The sequence below is a fragment of the Hippoglossus stenolepis genome, chromosome 9 (assembly GCF_022539355.2).
Source record: "Hippoglossus stenolepis isolate QCI-W04-F060 chromosome 9, HSTE1.2, whole genome shotgun sequence".
NCBI classification, from domain to species: domain Eukaryota; kingdom Metazoa; phylum Chordata; class Actinopteri; order Pleuronectiformes; family Pleuronectidae; genus Hippoglossus; species Hippoglossus stenolepis.
Genome location: NC_061491.1, coordinates 22188221 through 22211622, shown reverse-complemented (window position 1 = coordinate 22211622; position 23402 = coordinate 22188221). Strand labels below are relative to the sequence as shown.

At 39.8% G+C, this 23402-nt stretch overlaps 1 protein-coding gene across 1 annotated transcript; it reads left to right on the top strand.

Annotated features, from left to right (window-relative positions):
- Positions 1-12663: 12663 nt before the first annotated feature.
- LOC124852386 (melanocortin receptor 5-like) lies at positions 12664-13532 on the top strand. The gene is made up of 2 exons (XM_047341278.1): positions 12664-12859; positions 12964-13532. The coding sequence occupies exons 1-2, from the start codon at positions 12664-12666 to the stop codon at positions 13530-13532; spliced, it is 765 nt and encodes a 254-aa protein (XP_047197234.1).
- Positions 13533-23402: the final 9870 nt, after the last annotated feature.

Below are 23402 nucleotides of genomic sequence, written 5' to 3'. Positions count from 1 at the left end.
ATAATTATCACACAATATTTCCCCCAAACTTCCACAAGCCAACATGCTTTTACTTTTCTTCTGCTCGCCACAAATACATAGATTGACAGTGAAGAGCTTATGATTCATTATTCATTTATCTTATCAGTTGTATAGAAATCATCATTGGTCACTAATCACTCATTGTTTTCTGGTGATTCACCGACTGAACCCAGTTTATCAAAATTATTTTATGTATAGTTTGAACAGTGCATAATCTAAATGCAGACACTTCTTAGTTTTCCATCATAATGACTTTTCCAGCTTGAGATAATGTTATATATTACAACGCAGCTATACGTCGACACATACTATACATAATCCCTTTGTGGTGAGGAAACGGCCTCATGAGAAGGGATTTACAAACAGCAGGTCAACACGTCACACATGAGAGAATAGAGGCGTCATGACTTTAATTCCAAGAAAACGCTAAATTGATATAAGTGCTTTACTGAGACAAGAAATCCACTTGCACAGCGAATAGAAATTTCTCCGATATGAAAACTATAATATCGTCGACTGATTTTATCTTTAAAAGGTATGATTTTAGAACATCAAGCAATATCACAGACAGCATGGGGTGCTGAAGTGACATTGGGAAGAAATGGTCAAATGACCAGAAGTTTAACCCTATATTGAGATGCCCTCCTGTTTTAAAGTCAATGTTTACTTCGTGCAGACCTCACACTTTCCATGATGAAGTTCAGGGATGTGATGATGGATAGGAGGGAGACAGTGATAGATTGGCTGATGATCATAGATATCCCATTTCTCTTTGAGTTTCATTTCTCTTGAATTGTAGAAGGTAGCTATAGAAGTTAAATATTGTCTTCATTATTGTTGGAGGCGTAGCCCACACTAGTTAAACACTGCAGCCACCATGGCTCGTGTAGTGTGTGTAATTAGTCAGTTTTATTTATCAACAACAACACGGAGCTGACCGAGGTCCTGAACCTGCCGGTATCAGTGGAGCTGTCCGAGCCATGGTGCTGAACCTGCGGCTGGTTAATACCATCACATTATAAATGAAGATAAGCATTAAAGGGATAGTTCACCCCAAAAAATGTAATTAACTTATCTACTCACCACTGGGCCGATGGAGGGGTGGGTGATATGTTTGAGTCCACAAAACACGTTAGGAGTCTCAGGGCAAAGAGTGTTTCAGCCAAATCCAAAACAATTGAAGTAAGAGGGACTTTCAAACGTATAGAAACAACAGGAAACAAAAACGTTGTGTAAATGACACCATTTCGAGTCGTATTTGAATGTCGGGGCTTACGGACACAGTGTAATGAGACCCAGTTCTATTTGAGTCCTCCCTTTTTCACCTGTGCCAGCCGTGAAGTCACTGACCACTGTTAGATGATCAGAATCAGCTTTATTTGCCATGTTTGTGTACAAGATACTAGGAACATGACTCGGGTTAAATTGTGCTCAGTGTACATACACAGATACAAAGACAATTATCAACAGAATGCAAGAAACTACCAAAATAAACATATTATGTGCAATTAGAGTTAGACTGTACAAGACAGTAGTGCAACCGGAAACAAGATGTGCAAAGGTGGACAAAAAAAACTATTAACTACTAACTAATACTACTAATACTACTACTAACTGCACCAAATGTGTTTTATGGATTAACAAAATAAACTTTCAGGTTTTTGGCACCTAACACATGGAATGGGTTACAGACTGATTTTCAGCTTCAAAACCTTCTAGTGTTGAACAAGTTTAAAACTCTGGTCAAATTGTATATTTGTTTAATATGACCAAGTTTTTTATGTTATGAATCTGTTTGTGAGGAAATAAAAAAAAGAGTCAGACTTGTTTTGCAAAACCTGAAAAATCAGTTTAGTTTAGTTTTATTTAGTTCTATATGTTCTTTTCAATATCAGGACTATAAAACGTAATGATAATACAAACTGAAAATGATAATTAGTCATGTATTCTAATTGCAGGCTGTTGTTGTTTTTAAGCCTGTTACTTCACTTGGTGACCTGATGTCCAGGGAATTACAGCCACAGGTGGACGTGAGCGTATCTTGACTGTGCTTCTTAAACCAGAGCAGAAGTAAACCCTCTCAGTTGTCAGGTCTCAGTGGCTCTGCTGCTGCCACTCGTCACTGAAGACCTGAACTCTTCGGCTGCACACATGTGTGTTCTCTGCACCGATGAGTAACAGCAGCCTGCAGGGCCTGTCTCTAGCTCTGCCCCTCAACAGCTTTGGCAATGTGTTGATGTTTCTCTTCAGTGTTTCCTTGGCTTTCAGCATCATCTTCCTCAACATGTCCGTGTGTGTCTCCATACTGCTGAACAGGGCTCTGCGCAGCGAGAACCGCTTCATGTACATGCTGAGCACCTGCTTCAGTGACATCTGCACCGGCGTGTCTTATTACTATGTGGGGGTCCTGGATGTGAAGGACGACTTCGACTCCCCTACGAGAACATATTTAGTCGCGCCCATATTTTTAGGTCTGTCCTACATGGCCGTCCTGGCCGCGCAGGCCGACAGGTACCACGCTGTGGTGTCACCTTTCCAATACTTGCGCCGCATGACGCGTAACAGAACCGTGGTGGTCATCTGCTGGTACTGGCTCTACGGCTACTTCTTCGTGGCCTTGAATAACCTGGTCCCACTCGGCGTGGCCAGACAGATCATGAGCATTGCCACGTTTGTGGGCAACATCTTCACAGTGATTATAATGATAGGACTGAACATCAGGCTGTTCATCATAGCCAGGTTCCAGCTGGAGAAGGAGCCACCCTCCGTGGAGAGGGACACCAAGCGCTCCTCGGTGTATCTCATACTGGTGGTGGCTATGTTCTTTCTGGCGACGTGGCTTCCACTCTTATGTCATGTTATAGTCTGTAACTTTTCTGGCTCAGTGTGTTTCACCTTTAAGAATGAGGGCACCGACCCTATGCGTATTTTACCCCGAGTGAACGCTGCCCTCACCCCCATCCTGTACATCTGCGGCTGCTCCCCGCTCAGAGCCACGCTGCTCACCAAGGTGTGGAGGCCCTGCTGCAGGAGGAGGTAAGAGAGGCTGGTGAGGGGGCTGCCTGCAGATGTGTGTCATGATGCTCACATCTGGCTCCACGTAAACATCTGATCACAGCTTGAATCACTTTACAGATGTTGCAGAAAACTAACTTTTATTGTTTCATTTATGTGCGTAAAGGCACTGCAGTGATCTGAATGTCCCTCCGAATGTTTAAGAGTTATCACATATTGTAGATGGAGTATAATACATATTGCATGTTTTGTACGTTATGCCTTTACGTGTTGAAATGTTCTTTTTTGTTAGATCTTCCTTTAAATCCCTGGGCTCTCGGTTTTTTTAATGCCATAAAACAGCAAGACAAATATCCTAAGTGCTTATTTTTCTGACAATAATTAATTGAAACTTGAAATTGTTTAAAACGTCTTTTCCCATCTCTTCCAGTCTCGTGGGTTTCATGGGAGATGTTGGAAATGTTTCATCAGGCACTCGGCACATCCATAAACTGTATTTAACACCTTCATGTTTCATGTGTTGTCAAATCACAGTGAAGAAATTACAGATGTTATTCCACAAATAACTGATGGAAATGAGGCTGAAAATGAACATGTATAATATGGAGTAATTGTTATTTGTAATATTACACAATTAAATAAAAAATTAAAGGTTGTCAATGATGTTTTTTTAAAATCTTGAACAGTTTCTTAACAAATATGTTCGACATAAACCTTCTCTATTTCCCTTATGAACACCTGATCAAATTCAGTTTCAACCACTAGAGGGAGCAATGACCCCTTGTTTCTCTATGGATGTCTCACTAATGTTGCACCAAATAAGGTTTATGGATTTTGGATATGATTCTTTTTTCCCTCACACCAGCGTTACAAGTGTTTTATGTCTGTAAATTCTCAATTCAGTTTCTGTTCAGTATTCAATATGCAGCATTTACAATATGAATGTATAAAAGTGTAATCCACTCATAACTTGGTAAACACACACTTATTTTCTAAGACCTTGAGAAATTTCCTAAAAATAAGACATTAATGAATCAAGTTTACCGCTGGTAAAAAGTCAGTTTGTCTGAATATAAACACTTTAAACAGTTAACACATGTTGTTGGCAGTTTGTTTGTTTAGCTGTTGAAGTAGCAGTCGAACACAAAGAGGCAGGAGTGGCCCTCAACTGTGATCACATTAAGAAATTACTGAATTAGGAAATATAACTTTCAGGTTTTTGGCACCTAACACGGGATAAGTTACAGATTGATTTTCAGCTTCAAAACCTTCTAGTGTTCAACAAGTTTAAAACTCTGGTAAAATATCTAATGTGCAAGTGTTTAATATGATCAAGTTTTAATGTTATTAATCTGTTTGTTAATTACTTCTACTGTTGGAACTTGCTGCTATTCTTGACCAGGTCGTCCTTATGAAAGAGAGACAATAAATAAAAGAACCAGACTGTTCCAGACTTGTTTAGCAGAACCTGAAAAATAATATAAATTTAGTTTTATTGAGATGTATATGTTCTTTCAAATATGAATTGTTATGTCAGGACTATAAAATGTAATGATAATATAAACTGAAAATAATAAAGATGAATTTACTCTATTTGCAGACTGTTGTTATTTTTTAGCCTGTTATGTCACTTGTTGACCAGGTGGGGGTCAGCTGCAAAGTAAAACATCCGGGGCTGAGTCTGCAGGGGGGTAATAAGGTGTATTGATAAACTTATATATACACTACCGTTCAAAAGTTTGGGGTCACTTAGAAATTTCCTTATTTTTCAAAGAAAAGCACTGTTTTTTTCAATGAAGATAACATTAAATTAATCAGAAATACACTCTATACATTGTTAATGTGGTAAATGACTATTCTAGGTGGAAACGTCTGGTTTTTAATGAAATATCTCCATAGGTGTATAGAGGCCCATTTCCAGCAACTATCACTCCAGTGTTCTAATGGTACATTGTGTTTGCTAATCGCCTTAGAAGACTAATGGATGATTAGAAAACCCTTGAAAACCCTTGAAAACCCTTGTGCAATTATGTTAGCACAGCTGAAAACTGTTTTGCTGGTGAGAGAAGCTATAAAACTGGCCTTCCTTTGAGCTAGTTGAGTATCTGGAGCATCACATTTGTGGGTTCGATTATACTCTCAAAAGGGCCAGAAAAAGAGAACTTTCATGTGAAACTCGCCAGTCTATTCTTGTTCTTAGAAATGAAGGCTATTCCATGCGAGAAATTGCGAAGAAACTGAAATTTTCCTACAACGGTGTGTACTACTCCCTTCAGAGAACAGCACAAACAGGCTCTAACCAGAGTAGAAAGAGAAGTGGGAGGCCCCAGTGCACAACTCAGCAAGAAGACAGCAAGTATATTAGAGTCTCTAGTTTGAGAAATAGACGCCTCACAGGTCCTCAACTGGCAGCTTCTTTAAATGGTACCCGCAAAACGCCAGTGTCAACGACTACCGTGAAGAGGCAACTCCGGGATGCTGGCCTTCTAGGCAGAGTGGCAAAGAAAAAGCCATATCTGAGACTGGCCAATAAAAAGAAAAGATTGATATGGGCAAAAGAACACAGACATTGGACAGAGGAAGATTGGAAAAAAGTGTTATGGACAGACGAATCAAAGTTTGAGGTGTTTGGATCACACAGAAGAACATTTGTGAGACGCAGAACAGGTGAAAAGATGCTGGAAGAGTGCCTGACGCCATCTGTCAAGCATGGTGGAGGTAATGTGATGGTCTGGGGCTGCTTTGGTGCTGGTAAAGTGGGAGATTTGTACAAGGTAAAAGGGATTTTAAATAAGGAAGGCTATCACTCCATTTTGCAACGCCATGCCATACCCTGTGGACAGCGCTTGATTGGAGCCAATTTCCTCCTACAACAGGACAATGACCCAAAGCACACCTCCAAATTATACAAGAACTATTTAGGGAAGAAGCAGGCAGCTGGTATGCTGTCTGTAATGGAGTGGCCAGCGCAGTCACCAGATCTCAACCCCATTGAGCTGTTGTGGGAGCAGCTTGACCGTATGGTACGCAAGAAGTGCCCATCAAGCAAATCCAACTTGTGGGAGGTGCTTCAGGAAGCGTGGGGTGAAAGTTCTACAGATTACCTCAACAAATTAACAGCTAGAATGCCAAAGGTCTGCAATGCTGGAATTGCTGCAAATGGAGCATTCTTTGACGAAAGCAAAGTTTGAAGAACAAAATTAATATTTCGAATAAAAATCATTATTTCTAACCTTGTCAATGTCTTGACTATATTTTCTATTCATTTTGCAACTCCTTTGATAAATGAAAGTGTGAGTTTCCATGGAAAACACGAAATTGTCTGGGTGACCCCAAACTTTTGAACGGTAGTGTACATTAAACAAACCTATTTTGTTCCGTAGTTGAGAGAAGAGTACATACGCACCCAAGCTATAAATGATAACTCCTGTTCTGCAGGCTGGAGAGTTTACACTACACAATCACACAAATAGTGTAAAACTCAAATATTAATTTTCTACTTCACCACATGTAAGTACTTGTACTTTAGTATTTCCACTTCATGCTACTTCGTACTTCTTCTCTGATACATCTCAGAGAGAATTATTTTATTTTATACTGCAGTACATTTATTTGAGAGCTTTAAAGATGAAGATTTCAAAACAATGGATAATATAACAAATTGTTAAAACAAAGTGTTAAAGACTAAACCAGTGGTTTAGAAAAACGTTTGCTTCTGAAAAAGAAATTACATTTTTTAAATGTCTGAGTTGTTTAAAGCTTTTTCTCTCTGAAGTTCTCAAATGCTTTGATGATCCATCTCACCACAAATCAAAGAGAGACAACCTCTCACAATATATCTAATATAAAACTGTTTATAATGAATTTGACTGTAGCTTCACTTGCTTACACAGCTGCTTCAGTATAAATGATCTAATGATGTCATAGAGCTTAATAACAGAATATAATAATCTGTCAAACGAGTACTTTTACTTTAATACTTTAACTACAGTTAACTAGCCAGTATGTGACGGTGTCAGGTTTAATTAAATCTAAATATTTCAGCCCAGAGATCACAGCGAAATAGCACAAACACTTTCGAGATCATTTGTTCCCCTGAATCGTATCAGTTAATAAAATCAGTCAGACAAATATGAACTCCCTTTTATTTTGAAACTGCTTTAAAAAGTATTGTAGACTGTTATTGTTATTACAGGTTGTGGAGGTGAGGGGGCTGGGAGAGCACCCTCACCTGCTATAGAGGATCAATCAGCACAGGTGAGAGCTGTTAGCTGATGGGTCCTCATGCTTAAAAGGCAGCGTCGGCGCTGCCTCAGGACTCAGAACTCAGGAACGAACTCAGAGAGACTGAGGCTCCAGAGACTCCCAGACACTGAGTGGAGGACTGGGCTGCAAAGCCAGTCTGCTTTAAGTTGGCACTTTGAATTTATGTTTATTTGTGAATAAAGATGTTAAAAAGCAACAATTCCGTCTCTGGCTGTGTGTGGGAGAGCCCCGTGGCAAGGTCGATTGCCACACAGGTGTTCTGTAATTTACAAAATAAGGTTTTAATTAATAAATCAGACTACAACAGAAAGTCTATGAAAGTTGTCAGTGCTCTCCACACTGATTCGACATTCATTCAGTTTAAACTCGTGTGCTGCACCGAATGCTTAAAAGGACAAACTCTGATTATAGCCTTTACTGTATCAAGGTGCGCCCCCATACACACACACACCTGCTCTCCCCCCCCTTAGCAGCGCCACTGCACTGAGACCTTTACTCTCCACTGGACCGATTCTCCTCCTCTGATGTTTTCTAATCACTCACAGTTAGAACTGATCTTTATAAAAAGACGGATTCATTCATATTTATGTTCCTGGAAAACGTGGCTTCTTCTGCAACAATGAAGTTAAAATACTGTGTTACATCATAATCTGTGTGAAGAACTTTCTGCAGATGTGTGTGCGTGTGTGTGCGTGTGTGTGTGTGTGTGTGTGTGTGTGTGTGTGTGTGTGTGTGTGTGTGTCGTCTTGTCCCTGTCCCTCCTCACACACTAACTGATAATCACATGTATTTAGTTATTAATCGATGATGTCGGATCATGACTCCGGATCGTTTCCAGTCACTTTAACTCTGGAGCGAATCAAACAAACAAAGTTAACATCAGTCCTGTACGTGTCCTCAGAACTTGTGATCAGTGCTGGTGTTTATTGTTAGAGTGTAAAGTGAGGCAGGTCAGGGGACAGACTCTGACAGAGGGGTTCAGCCCCGAATGCCCGAGCCAGGCGACGCCCCTGTTGTTGACCTCTGGGGAATTACAGCCACAGGTGGACGTGAGCTTGTCTTGACTGTGCTTCTTAAACCAGAGCAGAAGTAAACCCTCTCAGTTGTCAGGTGTCAGTGGCTCTGCTGCTGCCACTCGTCACTGAAGACCTGAACTCTGTGCACACATGTTCTCTGCACCGATGAGTAACAGCAGCCTGCAGGGCCTGTCTCTAGCTCTGCCCCTCACCAGCTTTGGCAATGTGTTGATGTTTCTCTTCAGTGTTTCCTTGGCTTTCAGCATCATCTTCCTCAACATGTCCGTGTGTGTCTCCATACTGCTGAACAGGGCTCTGCGCAGCGAGAACCGCTTCATGTACATGCTGAGCACCTGCTTCAGTGACATCTGCACCGGCGTGTCTTATTACTATGTGGGGTCCTGGATGTGAAGGACGACTTCGACTCCCCTACGAGAACATATTTAGTCGTACCCACATTTTTAGGTCTGTCCTACATGGCCATCCTGGCCGCGCAGGCCGACAGGTACCACGCTGTGGTGTCACCTTTCCAATACTCGCGCCGCATGACGCGTAACAGAACCGTGGTGGTCATCTGCGGGTACTGGCTCTACGCCTTCCTCATCGTGGCCGTGAATAACCTGGTCCCAGTCGGCGTGGCCAGACAGATCACGGGCATTGGCACGTTTGTGAGCAACATCTTCACAGTGATTATAATGATAGGACTGAACATCAGGCTGTTCATCATAGCCAGGTTCCAGCTGGAGAAGGAGCCACCCTCCGTGGAGAGGGACATCAAGCGCTCCTCGGTGTATCTCATACTGGTGGTGGCTATGTTCTTTCTGGCGACGTGGCTTCCACTCTTCTGTCATGTTATAGTCTGTAACTTCTCTGGCTGGGTGTGTTTCACCTTTAAGAATGAGGGCACCAACCCTCTGCGTGTTTTACCCCGAGTGAACGCTGCCCTCACCCCCATCCTGTACATCTGCGGCTGCTCCCCGCTCAGAGCCACGCTGCTCACCAAGGTGTGGAGGCCCTGCTGCAGGAGGAGGTAAGAGAGGCTGGTGAGGGGGCTGCCTGCAGATGTGTGTCATGATGCTCACATCTGGCTCCACGTAAACATCTGATCACAGCTTGAATCACTTTACAGATGTTGCAGAAAACTCACTTTTATTGTTTCATTTATGTGCGTAATGTCATGGAAGTGATCTGAACATGTCTAAGAGTTATCACATATTGTAGATGGATTATAATACATATTGCATGTTTTGTAATTCATGCCTTTTTGTGTTTAAATGTTCTTTTTTGTTAGATCTTCCTTTAAATCCATAAAACAGCAGGACAAATATCCTAAGTGCTTATTTTTCTGACAATAATTCATTGAAACTTGAAATAGTTTAAAACGTCTTTTCCCATCTCTTCCAGTCTCTCCACAAGGCGTGTGTCCTGGATGACTCAGCCCCATTAGATGTCCACTGGCTTCATTTCTAAGTGGATGGATGTCAAAGTTGATACAGTTTCAAATCTGTGCCAACATAATAAAAACGCATTTAAAAACATGGTGGGGCAGTGAGGACCAGTTCAGGGTTTCATGGGAGATGTTGGAAATGTTTCATCAGGCACTCGGCACATCCATAAACTGTATTTAGCACCTTCTTGTTTCATGTGTTGTCAAATCACAGTGAACAAATTACAGATGTTATTCCACAAATGGAAATGACGCTGAAAATGACCATGTATCATATGGAGTATTTGTTATTTGTAATACCGCATATGTAAATAAAGAATTAAAGGTTGTCAATGACATTTTAAAACCCTTGAACAGTTTCTTAACAAATACGTTCGACATAAACCTTCTCTATTTCCCTTATGAACACCTGATCAAATTCCGTTCCAACCACTAGAGGAGCAATGAACCCTTGTTTCTCTCTCACTAATGCTGCACCAAATAAGTTTAATGGATTTTGGATAAGATGATTTTTTTTACCTCACACCAGCTCTGCGAGTGTTTTATGTCTGTAAATTCTCAATTCAGTTTCAATTCAGTATTCAATATGCAGCATTTAAAACATGAATGTATACAAGTGTAATCCACTCATAACTTGGTAAACACATTCATTTTCTAAGGCCTTGAGAAATTTCCTAGAGGATATGACATTAATGAAACACTCAGTTGAGTTTACCACTTGCAAAATGTCAGTTTGTCTGATTATAGACACTTTAAACAGTTAACACATGTTGTTGGCCGTTTATTTGTTTAGCTTTTAAAGTAGCAGTCAAACACAAAGAGGCAGCTTTCATACCTGAGGTGGCCCATGAAGTCATAGTGATTTACATTAAAATAAAGAATTGAATAATTGAGAAACTTAATAAAAAAGTTTAGCACAAGCATAATTTTACATTATTTATAATAACATTGTTGAGCTTGAGTTGTTTATGTTACAGCAAAACTGAAAATAGTTTATTGTATGAAGCTCTTATTTGGATTTTACAACAGAAACAACTCTCTGTGTCAAACAGCAATTGGTGGAATCAACCTTGTTTCTGGTTCTAAAGTGTGGAGATGTGTTGTATATGAAAGACTCAGCTCATTGTCTCAGACTGAGATTCATGTCATTCTATTATGAACTTCACTCAGAAGTGAATTGGTCGTGTTATGTGTGCACTGCCTCATTCACTCGTATGTGTTCATCTATGGAATTATTGAATTCATAATTATCATCCCTTGCAATTTGATGTGCCCAAAGTCTGGACTGAATTAGGAAATATAACTTTCAGGTTTTGGCACCTAACACGGAATAAGTTACAGATTGATTTTCAGCTTCAAAACCTTCTAGTGTTGAACAAGTTTAAAACTCTGGTAAAATATCGATATGCAAGTGTTTAATATGATCAAGTTTTAATGTTATTAATCTGTTTGTTAATTACTTCTACTGTTGGAACTGCGTTGCTGCTATTCTTGGCCAGGTCGTCCTTATGAAAGAGAGACAATAAATAAAAGAACCAGACTGTTCCAGACTTGTTTAGCAGAACCTGAAAAATAATATCAGATTCGTTTTATTGAGATGTATATGTTCTTTCAAATAAGAATTGTTATGTCAGGACTATAAAATGTAATGATAATATAAACTGCAAATAATAAAGATGAATTTATTTGTAATTGCAGGCTGTTGTCATTTTAAAGCCTGGTACGTCACTTGTTGACCAGGGGGGGTCAGCTCCAGACTAAAACATCTGGGGCTGAGCCCAGAGGGGGGGTGGAGGTGTTAAGGTGTATTGATAAACTTATATATACACTAAACAAACCCAGAAGAGCATACACGCACCCCAACATATAAATGATAACTCCTGTTCTGCAGGCTGGAGAGTTTACACTACACAATGTCACAAATAGTGTAAAACTCAAATATTAATTTTCTACTCCACCACATGTAAGTACTTGTACTTCAGTATTTCCACTTTATGCTACTTCATATTTCTTCTCTGATACATCTCAGAGATAATTATTGTATTTTATTCTGCAGTACATTTATTTGAGAGCTTTAAAGATGAAGATTTCAAAACATTGGATAATTAAACAAATTGTTAAAACAAAGTGTTAAAGACTAAACCAGTGGTTTAGAAAAACGTTTGCTTTTGAAAAAGAAATTACATTTTTTAAATGTCTGAGTTGTTCAAAGCTTTTTCTCTCTGAAGTTCTCAAATGCTTTGATGATCCATCTCACCACAAATCAAAGAGAGACAACCTCTCACAATATATCTAATATAAAACTGTTTATAATGAATTTGACTGTAGCTTCACTTGCTTACACAGCTGCTTCAGTATAAATTATCTAATGATGTCATAGAGCTTAATAACATAATATAATAATCTGTCAAACGAGTACTTTTACTTTAATACTTTAACTACAGTTTGATTCGACATTCATTCAGTTTAAACTTGTGTGCTGCACCGAATGCTTAGAAGGACAAACTCTGATTATAGCCTTTACTGTATCAAGGTGCCCCCATCGTTTCAGTCACTAACTCTCAAACAAACAAACACAAAGTTAACATCAGTCCTGTACGTGTCCTCAGAACTTGTGATCAGTGCTGGTGTTTATTGTTAGAGTGTAAAGTGAGGCAGGTGGGGGGGAGAAGGAAACAGACTCTGACAGAGGGCTTCAGCCCCGAATGCCCGAGCCAGGCAACGCCCCTGTTGTTGACCTCTGGGGAATTACAGCCACAGGTGGACGTGAGCTTGTCTTGACTGTGCTTCTTAAACCAGAGCAGAAGTAAACCCTCTCAGTTGTCAGGTCTCAGTGGCTCTGCTGCTGCCACTCGTCACTGAAGACCTGAACTCTGTGCACACATGTTCTCTGCACCGATGAGTAACAGCAGCCTGCAGGGCCTGTCTCTAGCTCTGCCCCTCACCAGCTTTGGCAATGTGTTGATGTTTCTCTTCAGTGTTTCCTTGGCTTTCAGCATCATCTTCCTCAACATGTCCGTGTGTGTCTCCATACTGCTGAACAGGGCTCTGCGCAGCGAGAACCGCTTCATGTACATGCTGAGCACCTGCTTCAGTGACATCTGCACCGGCGTGTCTTATTACTATGTGGGGTCCTGGATGTGAAGGACATCTTCGGCTCCCCTACGGGAACATATTACGTGGTCCCCACATTTTTAGGTCTGTCCTACATGGCCATCCTGGCCGCGCAGGCCGACAGGTACCACGCTGTGGTGTCACCTTTCCAATACTTGCGCCGCATGACGCGTAACAGAACCGTGGTGGTCATATGCGGGTACTGGCTCTACGCCTTCCTCATCGTGGCCGTGAATAACCTGGTCCCACTCGGCGTGGCCAGAAAGATCATGAGCATTGGCACGTTTGTGGGCAACATCTTCACAGTGATTATAATGGTAGGACTGAACATCAGGCTGTTCATCATAGCCAAGTTCCAGCTGGAGAGGGAGCCACCCTCCGTGGAGAGGGACACCAAGCGCTCCTCGGTGTATCTCATACTGGTGGTGGCTATGTTCTTTCTGGTGACGTGGTTTCCCATCTTCTGTCATGTTATAGTCTGTAACTTCTTTGGCTTGGTGTGTTTCACCTTTAAGAATGAGGGCACCGACCCTATGCGTATTTTACCCCGAGTGAACACTGCCCTCACCCCCATCCTGTACATCTGCGGCTGCTCCCCGCTCAGAGCCACGCTGCTCACCAAGGTGTGGAGGCCCTGCTGCAGGAGGAGGTAAGAGAGGCTGGTGAGGGGGCTGCCTGCAGATGTGTGTCATGATGCTCACATCTGGCTCCACGTAAACATCTGATCACAGCTTGAATCATTTTACAGATGTTGCAGAAAACTCACTTTTATTGTTTCATTTATGTGCGTAAAGGCACTGCAGTGATCTGAATGTCCCTCCGAATGTTTAAGAGTTATCACATATTGTAGATAGAGTATAATACATATTGCATGTTTTGTAATTCATGCCTTTTTGTGTTTAAATGTTCTTTTTTGTTAGATCTTCCTTTAAATCCATAAAACAGCAAGACAAATATCCTAAGTGCTTATTTTTCTGACAATAATTCATTGAAACTTGAAATAGTTTAAAACGTCTTTTCCCATCTCTTCCAGTCTCTCCACAAGGCGTGTGTCCTGGATGACTCAGCCCCATTAGATGCCCACTGGCTTCATTTCTAAGTGGATGGATGTCAAAGTTGATACAGTTTCAAATCTGTGCCAACATAATAAAAACGCATTTAAAAACATGGTGGGGCAGTGAGGACCAGTTCAGGGTTTCATGGGAGATGTTGGAAATGTTTCATCAGGCACTCGGCACATCCATAAACTGTATTTAGCACCTTCTTGTTTCATGTGTTGTCAAATCACAGTGAACAAATTACAGATGTTATTCCACAAATGGAAATGACGCTGAAAATGGCCATGTATCATATGGAGTATTTGTTATTTGTAATACCGCATATGTAAATAAAGAATTAAAGGTTGTCAATGACATTTTTAAAACCCTTGAACAGTTTCTTAACAAATACGTTCGACATAAACCTTCTCTATTTCCCTTATGAACACCTGATCAAATTCCGTTCCAACCACTAGAGGGAGCAATGAACCCTTGTTTCTCTCTCACTAATGCTGCACCAAATAAGTTTAATGGATTTTGGATAAGATGATTTTTTTTACCTCACACCAGCTCTGCGAGTGTTTTATGTCTGTAAATTCTCAATTCAGTTTCAATTCAGTATTCAATATGCAGCATTTAAAACATGAATGTATACAAGTGTAATCCACTCATAACTTGGTAAACACATTCATTTTCTAAGGCCTTGAGAAATTTCCTAGAGGATATGACATTAATGAAACACTCAGTTGAGTTTACCACTTGCAAAAAGTCAGTTTGTCTGATTATAGACACTTTAAACAGTTAACACATGTTGTTGGCCGTTTATTTGTTTAGCTTTTAAAGTAGCAGTCAAACACAAAGAGGCAGCTTTCATACCTGAGGTGGCCCATGAAGTCATAGTGATTTACATTAAAATAAAGAATTGAATAATTGAGAAACTAAATAAAAAAGTTTAGCACAAGCATAATTTTACATTATTTATAATAACATTGTTGAGCTTGAGTTGTTTATGTTACAGCAAAACTGAAAATAGTTTATTGTATGAAGCTCTTATTTGGATTTTACAACAGAAACAACTCTCTGTGTCAAACAGCAATTGGTGGAATCAACCTTGTTTCTGGTTCTAAAGTGTGGAGATGTGTTGTATATGAAAGACTCAGCTCATTGTCTCAGACTGAGATTCATGTCATTCTATTATGAACTTCACTCAGAAGTGAATTGGTCGTGTTATGTGTGCATTGCCTCATTCACTCGTATGTGTTCATCTATGGAATTATTGAATTCATAATTATCATCCCTTGCAATTTGATGTGCCCAAAGTCTGGACTGAATTAGGAAATATAACTTTCAGGTTTTTGGCCCCTAACACGGAATAAGTTACAGATTGATTTTCAGCTTCAAAACCTTCTAGTGTTGAACAAGTTTAAAACTCTGGTAAAATATCGAATGTGCAAGTGTTTAATATGATCAAGTTTTAATGTTATTAATCTGTTTGTTAATTACTTCTACTGTTGGAACTGCGTTGCTGCTATTCTTGACCAGGTCGTCCTTATGAAAGAGAGACAATAAATAAAAGAACCAGACTGTTCCAGACTTGTTTAGCAGAACCTGAAAAATAATATCAGATTCGTTTTATTGAGATGTATATGTTCTTTCAAATATGAATTGTTATGTCAGGACTATAAAATGTAATGATAATATAAACTGCAAATAATAAAGATGAATTTATTTCTAATTGCAGGCTGTTGTCATTTTAAAGCCTGGTACGTCACTTGTTGACCAGGGGGGGTCAGCTCCAGAGTACAACATCTGGGGCTGAGCCCAGAGGTGGGGGTGGGGGGTGGGGGTGGAGGTGTTAAGGTGTATTGATAAACTTATATATACACTAAACAAACCCAGAAGAGCATACACGCACCCCAACATATAAATGATAACTCCTGTTCTGCAGGCTGGAGAGTTTACACTACACAATGTCACAAATAGTGTAAAACTCAAATATTAATTTTCTACTCCACCACATGTAAGTACTTGTACTTCAGTATTTCCACTTTATGCTACTTCATATTTCTTCTCTGATACATCTCAGAGATAATTATTGTATTTTATTCTGCAGTACATTTATTTGAGAGCTTTAAAGATGAAGATTTCAAAACATTAGATAATTAAACAAATTGTTAAAACAGTTCTCAAATGCTTTGATGATCCATCTCACCACAAATCAAAGAGAGACAACCTCTCACAATATATCTAATATAAAACTGTTTATAATGAATTCGACTGTAGCTTCACTTGCTTACACAGCTGCTTCAGTATAAATGATCTAATGATGTCATAGAGCTTAATAACATAATATAATAATCTGTCAAACGAGTACTTTTACTTTAATACTTTAACTACAGTTAACTAGCCAGTATGTGACGGTGTCAGGTTTAATTAAATCTAAATATTTCAGCCCAGAGATCACAGCGAAATAGCACAAACACTTTCGAGATTATATGTTCCCTGAATCGTATCAGTTAATAAAATCAGTCAGACAAATATGAACTCCCTTTTATTTTGAAACTGCTTTAAAAAGTATTGTAGACTGTCATTGTTATTACAGGTGTTCTGTAATTTACAAAATAAGGTTTTAATTAATTAATCAGACTACAACAGAAAGTCTATGAAAGTTGTCAGTGCTCTCCACACTGATTCGACATTCATTCAGTTTAAACTTGTGTGCTGCACCGAATGCTTAAAAGGACAAACTCTGATTATAGCCTTTACTGTATCAAGGTGCCCCCCCCCCCATCGTTTCCAGTCACTTTAACTCTGGAGCGAATCAAACAAACACAAAGTTAACATCAGTCCTGTACGTGTCCTCAGAACTTGTGATCAGTGCTGGTGTTTATTGTTAGAGTGTAAAATGAGGTGGGGGAGGAAACAGACTCTGACAGAGGGCTTCAGCCCCGAATGCCCGAGCCAGGCGACGCCCCTGTTGTTGACCTCTGGGGAATTACAGCCACAGGTGGACGTGAGCTTGTCTTGACTGTGCTTCTTAAACCAGAGCAGAAGTAAACCCTCTCAATTGTCAGGTGTCAGTGGCTCTGCTGCTGCCACTCGTCACTGAAGACCTGAACTCTGTGCACACATGTTCTCTGCACCGATGAGTAACAGCAGCCTGCAGGGCCTGTCTCTAGCTCTGCCCCTCACCAGCTTTGGCAATGTGTTGATGTTTCTCTTCAGTGTTTCCTTGGCTTTCAGCATCATCTTCCTCAACATGTCCGTGTGTGTCTCCATACTGCTGAACAGGGCTCTGCGCAGCGAGAACCGCTTCATGTACATGCTGAGCACCTGCTTCAGTGACATCTGTTCCGGCGTGTCTTATTACTATGTGGGGGTCCTGGATGTGAAGGACAACTTCGACTCCCCTACGAGAACATATTTAGTCGTACCCACATTTTTAGGTCTGTCCTACATGGCCATCCTGGCCGCGCAGGCCGACAGGTACCACGCTGTGGTGTCACCTTTCCAATACTCGCGCCGCATGACGCGCAACAGAACCGTGATGGTCATCTGCGGGTACTGGCTCTACGCCTTCCTCATCGTGACCGTGAATAACCTGGTCCCACTCGGTGTGGCCAGAAAGATCACGAGCATTGGCACGTTTGTGGGCAACATCTTCACAGTGATTATAATGATAGGACTGAACATCAGGCTGTTCATCATAGCCAGGTTCCAGCTGGAGAAGGAGCCACCCTCCGTGGAGAGGGACACCAAGCGCTCCTCGGTGTATCTCATACTGGTGGTGGCTATGTTCTTTCTGATGACGTGGCTTCCCATCTTCTGTCATGTTATAGTCTGTAACTTTTCTGGCTCAGTGTGTTTCACCTTTAAGAATGAGGGCACCGACCCTATGCGTATTTTACCCCGAGTGAACGCTGCCCTCACCCCCATCCTGTACATCTGCGGCTGCTCCCCGCTCAGAGCCACGCTGCTCACCAAGGTGTGGAGGCCCTGCTGCAGGAGGAGGTAAGAGAGGCTGGTGAGGGGGCTGCCTGCAGATGTGTGTCATGATGCTCACATCTGGCTCCACGTAAACATCTGATCACAGCTTGAATCACTTTACAGATGTTGCAGAAAACTCACTTTTATTGTTTCATTTATGTGCGTAATGTCATGGAAGTGATCTGAACATGTCTAAGAGTTATCCCATATTGTAGATAGAGTATAATACATATTGCATGTTTTGTAATTCATGCCTTTTTGTGTTTAAATGTTCTTTTTTGTTAGATCTTCCTTTAAATCCATAAAACAGCAGGACAAATATCCTAAGTGCTTATTTTTCTGACAATAATTCATTGAAACTTGAAATAGTTTAAAACGTCTTTTCCCATCTCTTCCAGTCTCTCCACAAGGCGTGTGTCCTGGATGACTCAGCCCCATTAGATGCCCACTGGCTTCATTTCTAAGTGGATGGATGTCAAAGTTGATACAGTTTCAAATCTGTGCCAACATAATAAAAACGCATTTAAAAACATGGTGGGGCAGTGAGGACCAGTTCAGGGTTTCATGGGAGATGTTGGAAATGTTTCATCAGGCACTCGGCACATCCATAAACTGTATTTAGCACCTTCTTGTTTCATGTGTTGTCAAATCACAGTGAACAAATTACAGATGTTATTCCACAAATGGAAATGACGCTGAAAATGACCATGTATCATATGGAGTATTTGTTATTTGTAATACCGCATATGTAAATAAAGAATTAAAGGTTGTCAATGACATTTTTAAAACCCTTGAACAGTTTCTTAACAAATACGTTCGACATAAACCTTCTCTATTTCCCTTATGAACACCTGATCAAATTCCGTTCCAACCACTAGAGGGAGCAATGAACCCTTGTTTCTCTCTCACTAATGCTGCACCAAATAAGTTTAATGGAGTTTGGATAAGATGATTTTTTTTACCTCACACCAGCTCTGCGAGTGTTTTATGTCTGTAAATTCTCAATTCAGTTTCAATTCAGTATTCAATATGCAGCATTTAAAACATGAATGTATACAAGTGTAATCCACTCATAACTTGGTAAACACATTCATTTTCTAAGGCCTTGAGAAATTTCCTAGAGGATATGACATTAATGAAACACTCAGTTGAGTTTACCACTTGCAAAAAGTCAGTTTGTCTGATTATAGACACTTTAAACAGTTAACACATGTTGTTGGCCGTTTATTTGTTTAGCTTTTAAAGTAGCAGTCAAACACAAAGAGGCAGCTTTCATACCTGAGGTGGCCCATGAAGTCATAGTGATTTACATTAAAATAAAGAATTGAATAATTGAGAAACTTAATAAAAAAGTTTAGCACAAGCATAATTTTACATTATTTATAATAACATTGTTGAGCTTGAGTTGTTTATGTTACAGCAAAACTGAAAATAGTTTATTGTATGAAGCTCTTATTTGGATTTTACAACAGAAACAACTCTCTGTGTCAAACAGCAATTGGTGGAATCAACCTTGTTTCTGGTTCTAAAGTGTGGAGATGTGTTGTATATGAAAGACTCAGCTCATTGTCTCAGACTGAGATTCATGTCATTCTATTATGAACTTCACTCAGAAGTGAATTGGTCGTGTTATGTGTGCACTGCCTCATTCACTCGTATGTGTTCATCTATGGAATTATTGAATTCATAATTATCATCCCTTGCAATTTGATGTGCCCAAAGTCTGGACTGAATTAGGAAATTTAACTTTCAGGTTTTTGGCCCCTAACACGGAATAAGTTAAAGACATCACATCTGGCTCCACGTAAACATCTGATCACAGCTTGAATCATTTTACAGATGTTGCAGAAAACTCACTTTTATTGTTTCATTTATGTGCGCAAAGGCACTGCAGTGATCTGAATGTCCCTCCGAATGTCTAAGAGTTATCACATATTGTAGATAGAGTATAATACATATTGCATGTTTTGTAATTCATGCCTTTTTGTGTTTAAATGTTCTTTTTTGTTAGATCTTCCTTTAAATCCATAAAACAGCAAGACAAATATCCTAAGTGCTTATTTTTCTGACAATAATTCATTGAAACTTGAAATAGTTTAAAACGTCTTTTCCCATCTCTTCCAGTCTCTCCACAAGGCGTGTGTCCTGGATGACTCAGCCCCATTAGATGCCCACTGGCTTCATTTCTAAGTGGATGGATGTCAAAGTTAATACAGTTTCAAATCTGTGCCAACATAATAAAAACGCATTTAAAAACATGGTGGGGCAGTGAGGACCAGTTCAGGGTTTCATGGGAGATGTTGGAAATGTTTCATCAGGCACTCGGCACATCCATAAACTGTATTTAGCACCTTCTTGTTTCATGTGTTGTCAAATCACAGTGAACAAATTACAGATGTTATTCCACAAATAACTGATAGAAATGAGGCTGAAAATGAACATGTATTATATGGAGTAATTGTTATTTGTAATACCACATATGTAAATAAAAAATTAAAGGTCGTCAATAATGTTTTTTAAAAATCTTGAACAGTTTCTTCAAAAATATGTTCGACATACAGAGATGGGCAAAAATACATCAAAATGTATTTTGATACAAAATACCCCTCAAATAAATGTATTAAAATAAAATACAAAATACTGGTGCCAGAAAATGTAACAAAATACAATACATGTATTTTGTATTTAAAACATAGGAAATACTTTTTCTGGATTTTCCGTTTTCTCACAATTTGGTATAGCAGAGCATTCAGGTTTGGGCTATATAATGTACACAAAGCTCTGGTGAACCCCACAAAAAGTAAGAACAGTCACAGAATGTCAGTGTAACTAAGCAAAGCTATTAAAAGACAACAACTTGATTGATTATGTATATATATATTTTTATTAATGGGACTTAACAGCCCATAAACTTTGGCCTATGTATACTATAAAAGCAAAATATAGAATTAAAACCAGTTGTACACAGGTAAAGAGCCTAAATAAATTACTGTACATCAAGTTCTGCACAGAAAAATGAATAAAAATAAAAGCTAAATAGTAAATCAATACAAAAGTGAACAGGTAACTTAACAAGTGAGTAGCCTACTTACTTCTCTTTTACTGTACCTTGGCCAGTGGCATGGTAGCCTATTTATTTCTCTCTTACATTGGCCAGTGGCATGGTAGGCCACATAGTTCTATATTACAGTGTTAAGTGTGTCATACAGGTTCACACTGACATCTTTATGACATAATAATCCTTCCATTTTGGTTCTTGAGACCCAACCACTGAGTAGCCAGTTTAGTTGCCTTTAAGAACAACTAACTTTTCAAATATTTCTGGTGTTAACCGCCTCCTGTGCGGATGGAATATTATTCCTGCAAACGAGAACAGTCTCTCAACCGGAGCTGAAGAGGGGAGGGTTGTGTTAAATCGAACAAAAAGGAGCTTGATAAGTGGGTACTGCTGAAGAGAAAGAAGGTCTTTTCTGGTGTCCTCCAGAAAACGAAGGGTCTCTAACTCAGCTTTGCTGTGGCTTGTGATCTCCTGTCTTTCCTGGACTTGAGTTTCTTCAGCTGAGAAAACAAAGAAGTCATCTTCCTCATCATCTTGGAGGTTGGAGGAAGCTGTTTCACTCTCTGCCACCAGGCCAAGATCTTCAGCTGAGTGGAGCATAAGCTGGTGGATTCGTCTCCTTTCTCCTGACAATCGTGGTGGTAGCCAGCGCATTTTGAAGAATGGGTGAGTGACTGTTGCCAAGATGGCTTCGTTCACATCCGTCTTCAACTCCAGATAACTACTGAACCTTTTCCCAAAACCTACCAAGATGGCTTGTAAAAGGGGAGAGGTGTTAGGTTGGAGGCTTGTAGGTCATGGAGTTTGGATTGCACAGCAAAAAGGGTAGGGATAAGTTCACCATAGTAGCAGGATATCTGACCCTGTAGCCGATCTATGGCTACTGCAATAGGTCTCAGGATTTTGCAGTACTCTGTCAGGTAGTCAAGCTCCACCTCTTTGAATGGAGGGAGCTGAAGTTTTTCCATCATTTCAGGTAGTTTGTCTCTTAAAGTGGCCAGCTGATTCAAACTGTCATACATAGAATTCCAACGTGTTGGGCATGGTGTTTTCAACTGTTCTTTTGTCACTTCTGACAGGAGTTCTGCCGTCTTGGGTCTTTTTGATGCATTCCACAAAGCTGAGCACTTTCCCATGGCTGTGTGGTTCAGACGGGAGAGTGTGGGAGAGTCCTTCATTGCCTGCTTCGCATCAGTGGTACACACTAAGCTCAGTGTATGAGTGGCACATCTCACATGAGGTGGTAGGATGATTGCACCTTCAGACACTTCTTCTTCTGAAGCATTGATGGTTACAAAGGATAGTCCATCCTCTTCTGTGTCATCATTCTCGTCTTCATCTGCAACAACAGATATGTTGAACTCCTTAAAGGCCTTTACAAAATTTGACCCATTGTCAGTCACTGTTGCAATGATGTTTTCATTTGACAGGCCAAATTCGGAGTGGATTTCCTCCAATATCTCAGCAATGCGGTTGTAGTTGTGTGGACTTGGGAAACGTCTGCATGCGAGAACGACTGATTCACGTTCAGTTGAATCTGGCTTGATCCAGTGAGCTGTTACGCCCATGAAGCTAGTCTTACTAGTGGACCAGATGTCAGCCGTGGTGCAAACATATTGCACCGTCTTCAGTTTCTCTTTCAGATCACTTTTTTTGGCATTGAAATCTGCTTCTGAAAGTATTTTGAGTATTTTAAATACAAAATTACTCCACTCTAAAGTATTTTGTTACAAATTATGTTAGATTTTTTATCTTTTATCAAATACAAATTACAAAATACTCAAAAGTAATTGAAATACGTATTTCAAATACAAGTAATAGAAATACTGCCCATCTCTGTCGACATAAACCTTCTCTATTTCCCTTATGAACACCTGATCAAATTCAGTTTCAACCACTAGAGGGAGCAATAAACCCTCGTTTCTCTATGGATGTCTCACTAATGATGCACCAAATACCTTTTATGGATTTTGGATAAGAGGATTTTTTTCCCCCTCACACCAGCGTTACAAGTGTTTTATGTCTGTAAATTCTCAATTCAGTTTCTGTTCAGTATTCAATATGCAATATTTAAAATATGAATGTATAAAAGTGTAATCCACTCATAACTTGGTAAACACATTCATTTTCTAAGACCTTGAGAAATTTCCTAAAAATATGACATTGATGAAACAAGTTTACCGCTGGTAAAAAGTCAGGTTAAGGTGTATTGATAAACTTATATATACACTAAACAAACCCAGAAGAGCATACACACACCCCAACATATAAATGATAACTCCTGTTCTGCAGGCTGGAGAGTTTACACTACACAATGTCACAAATACTGTAAAACTCAAATATTTTCTTTCTACTCCACCACATGTAAGTACTTGTACTTTAGTATTTCCACTTTATGCTACTTCATATTTCTTCTCTGATACATCTCAGAGATAATTATT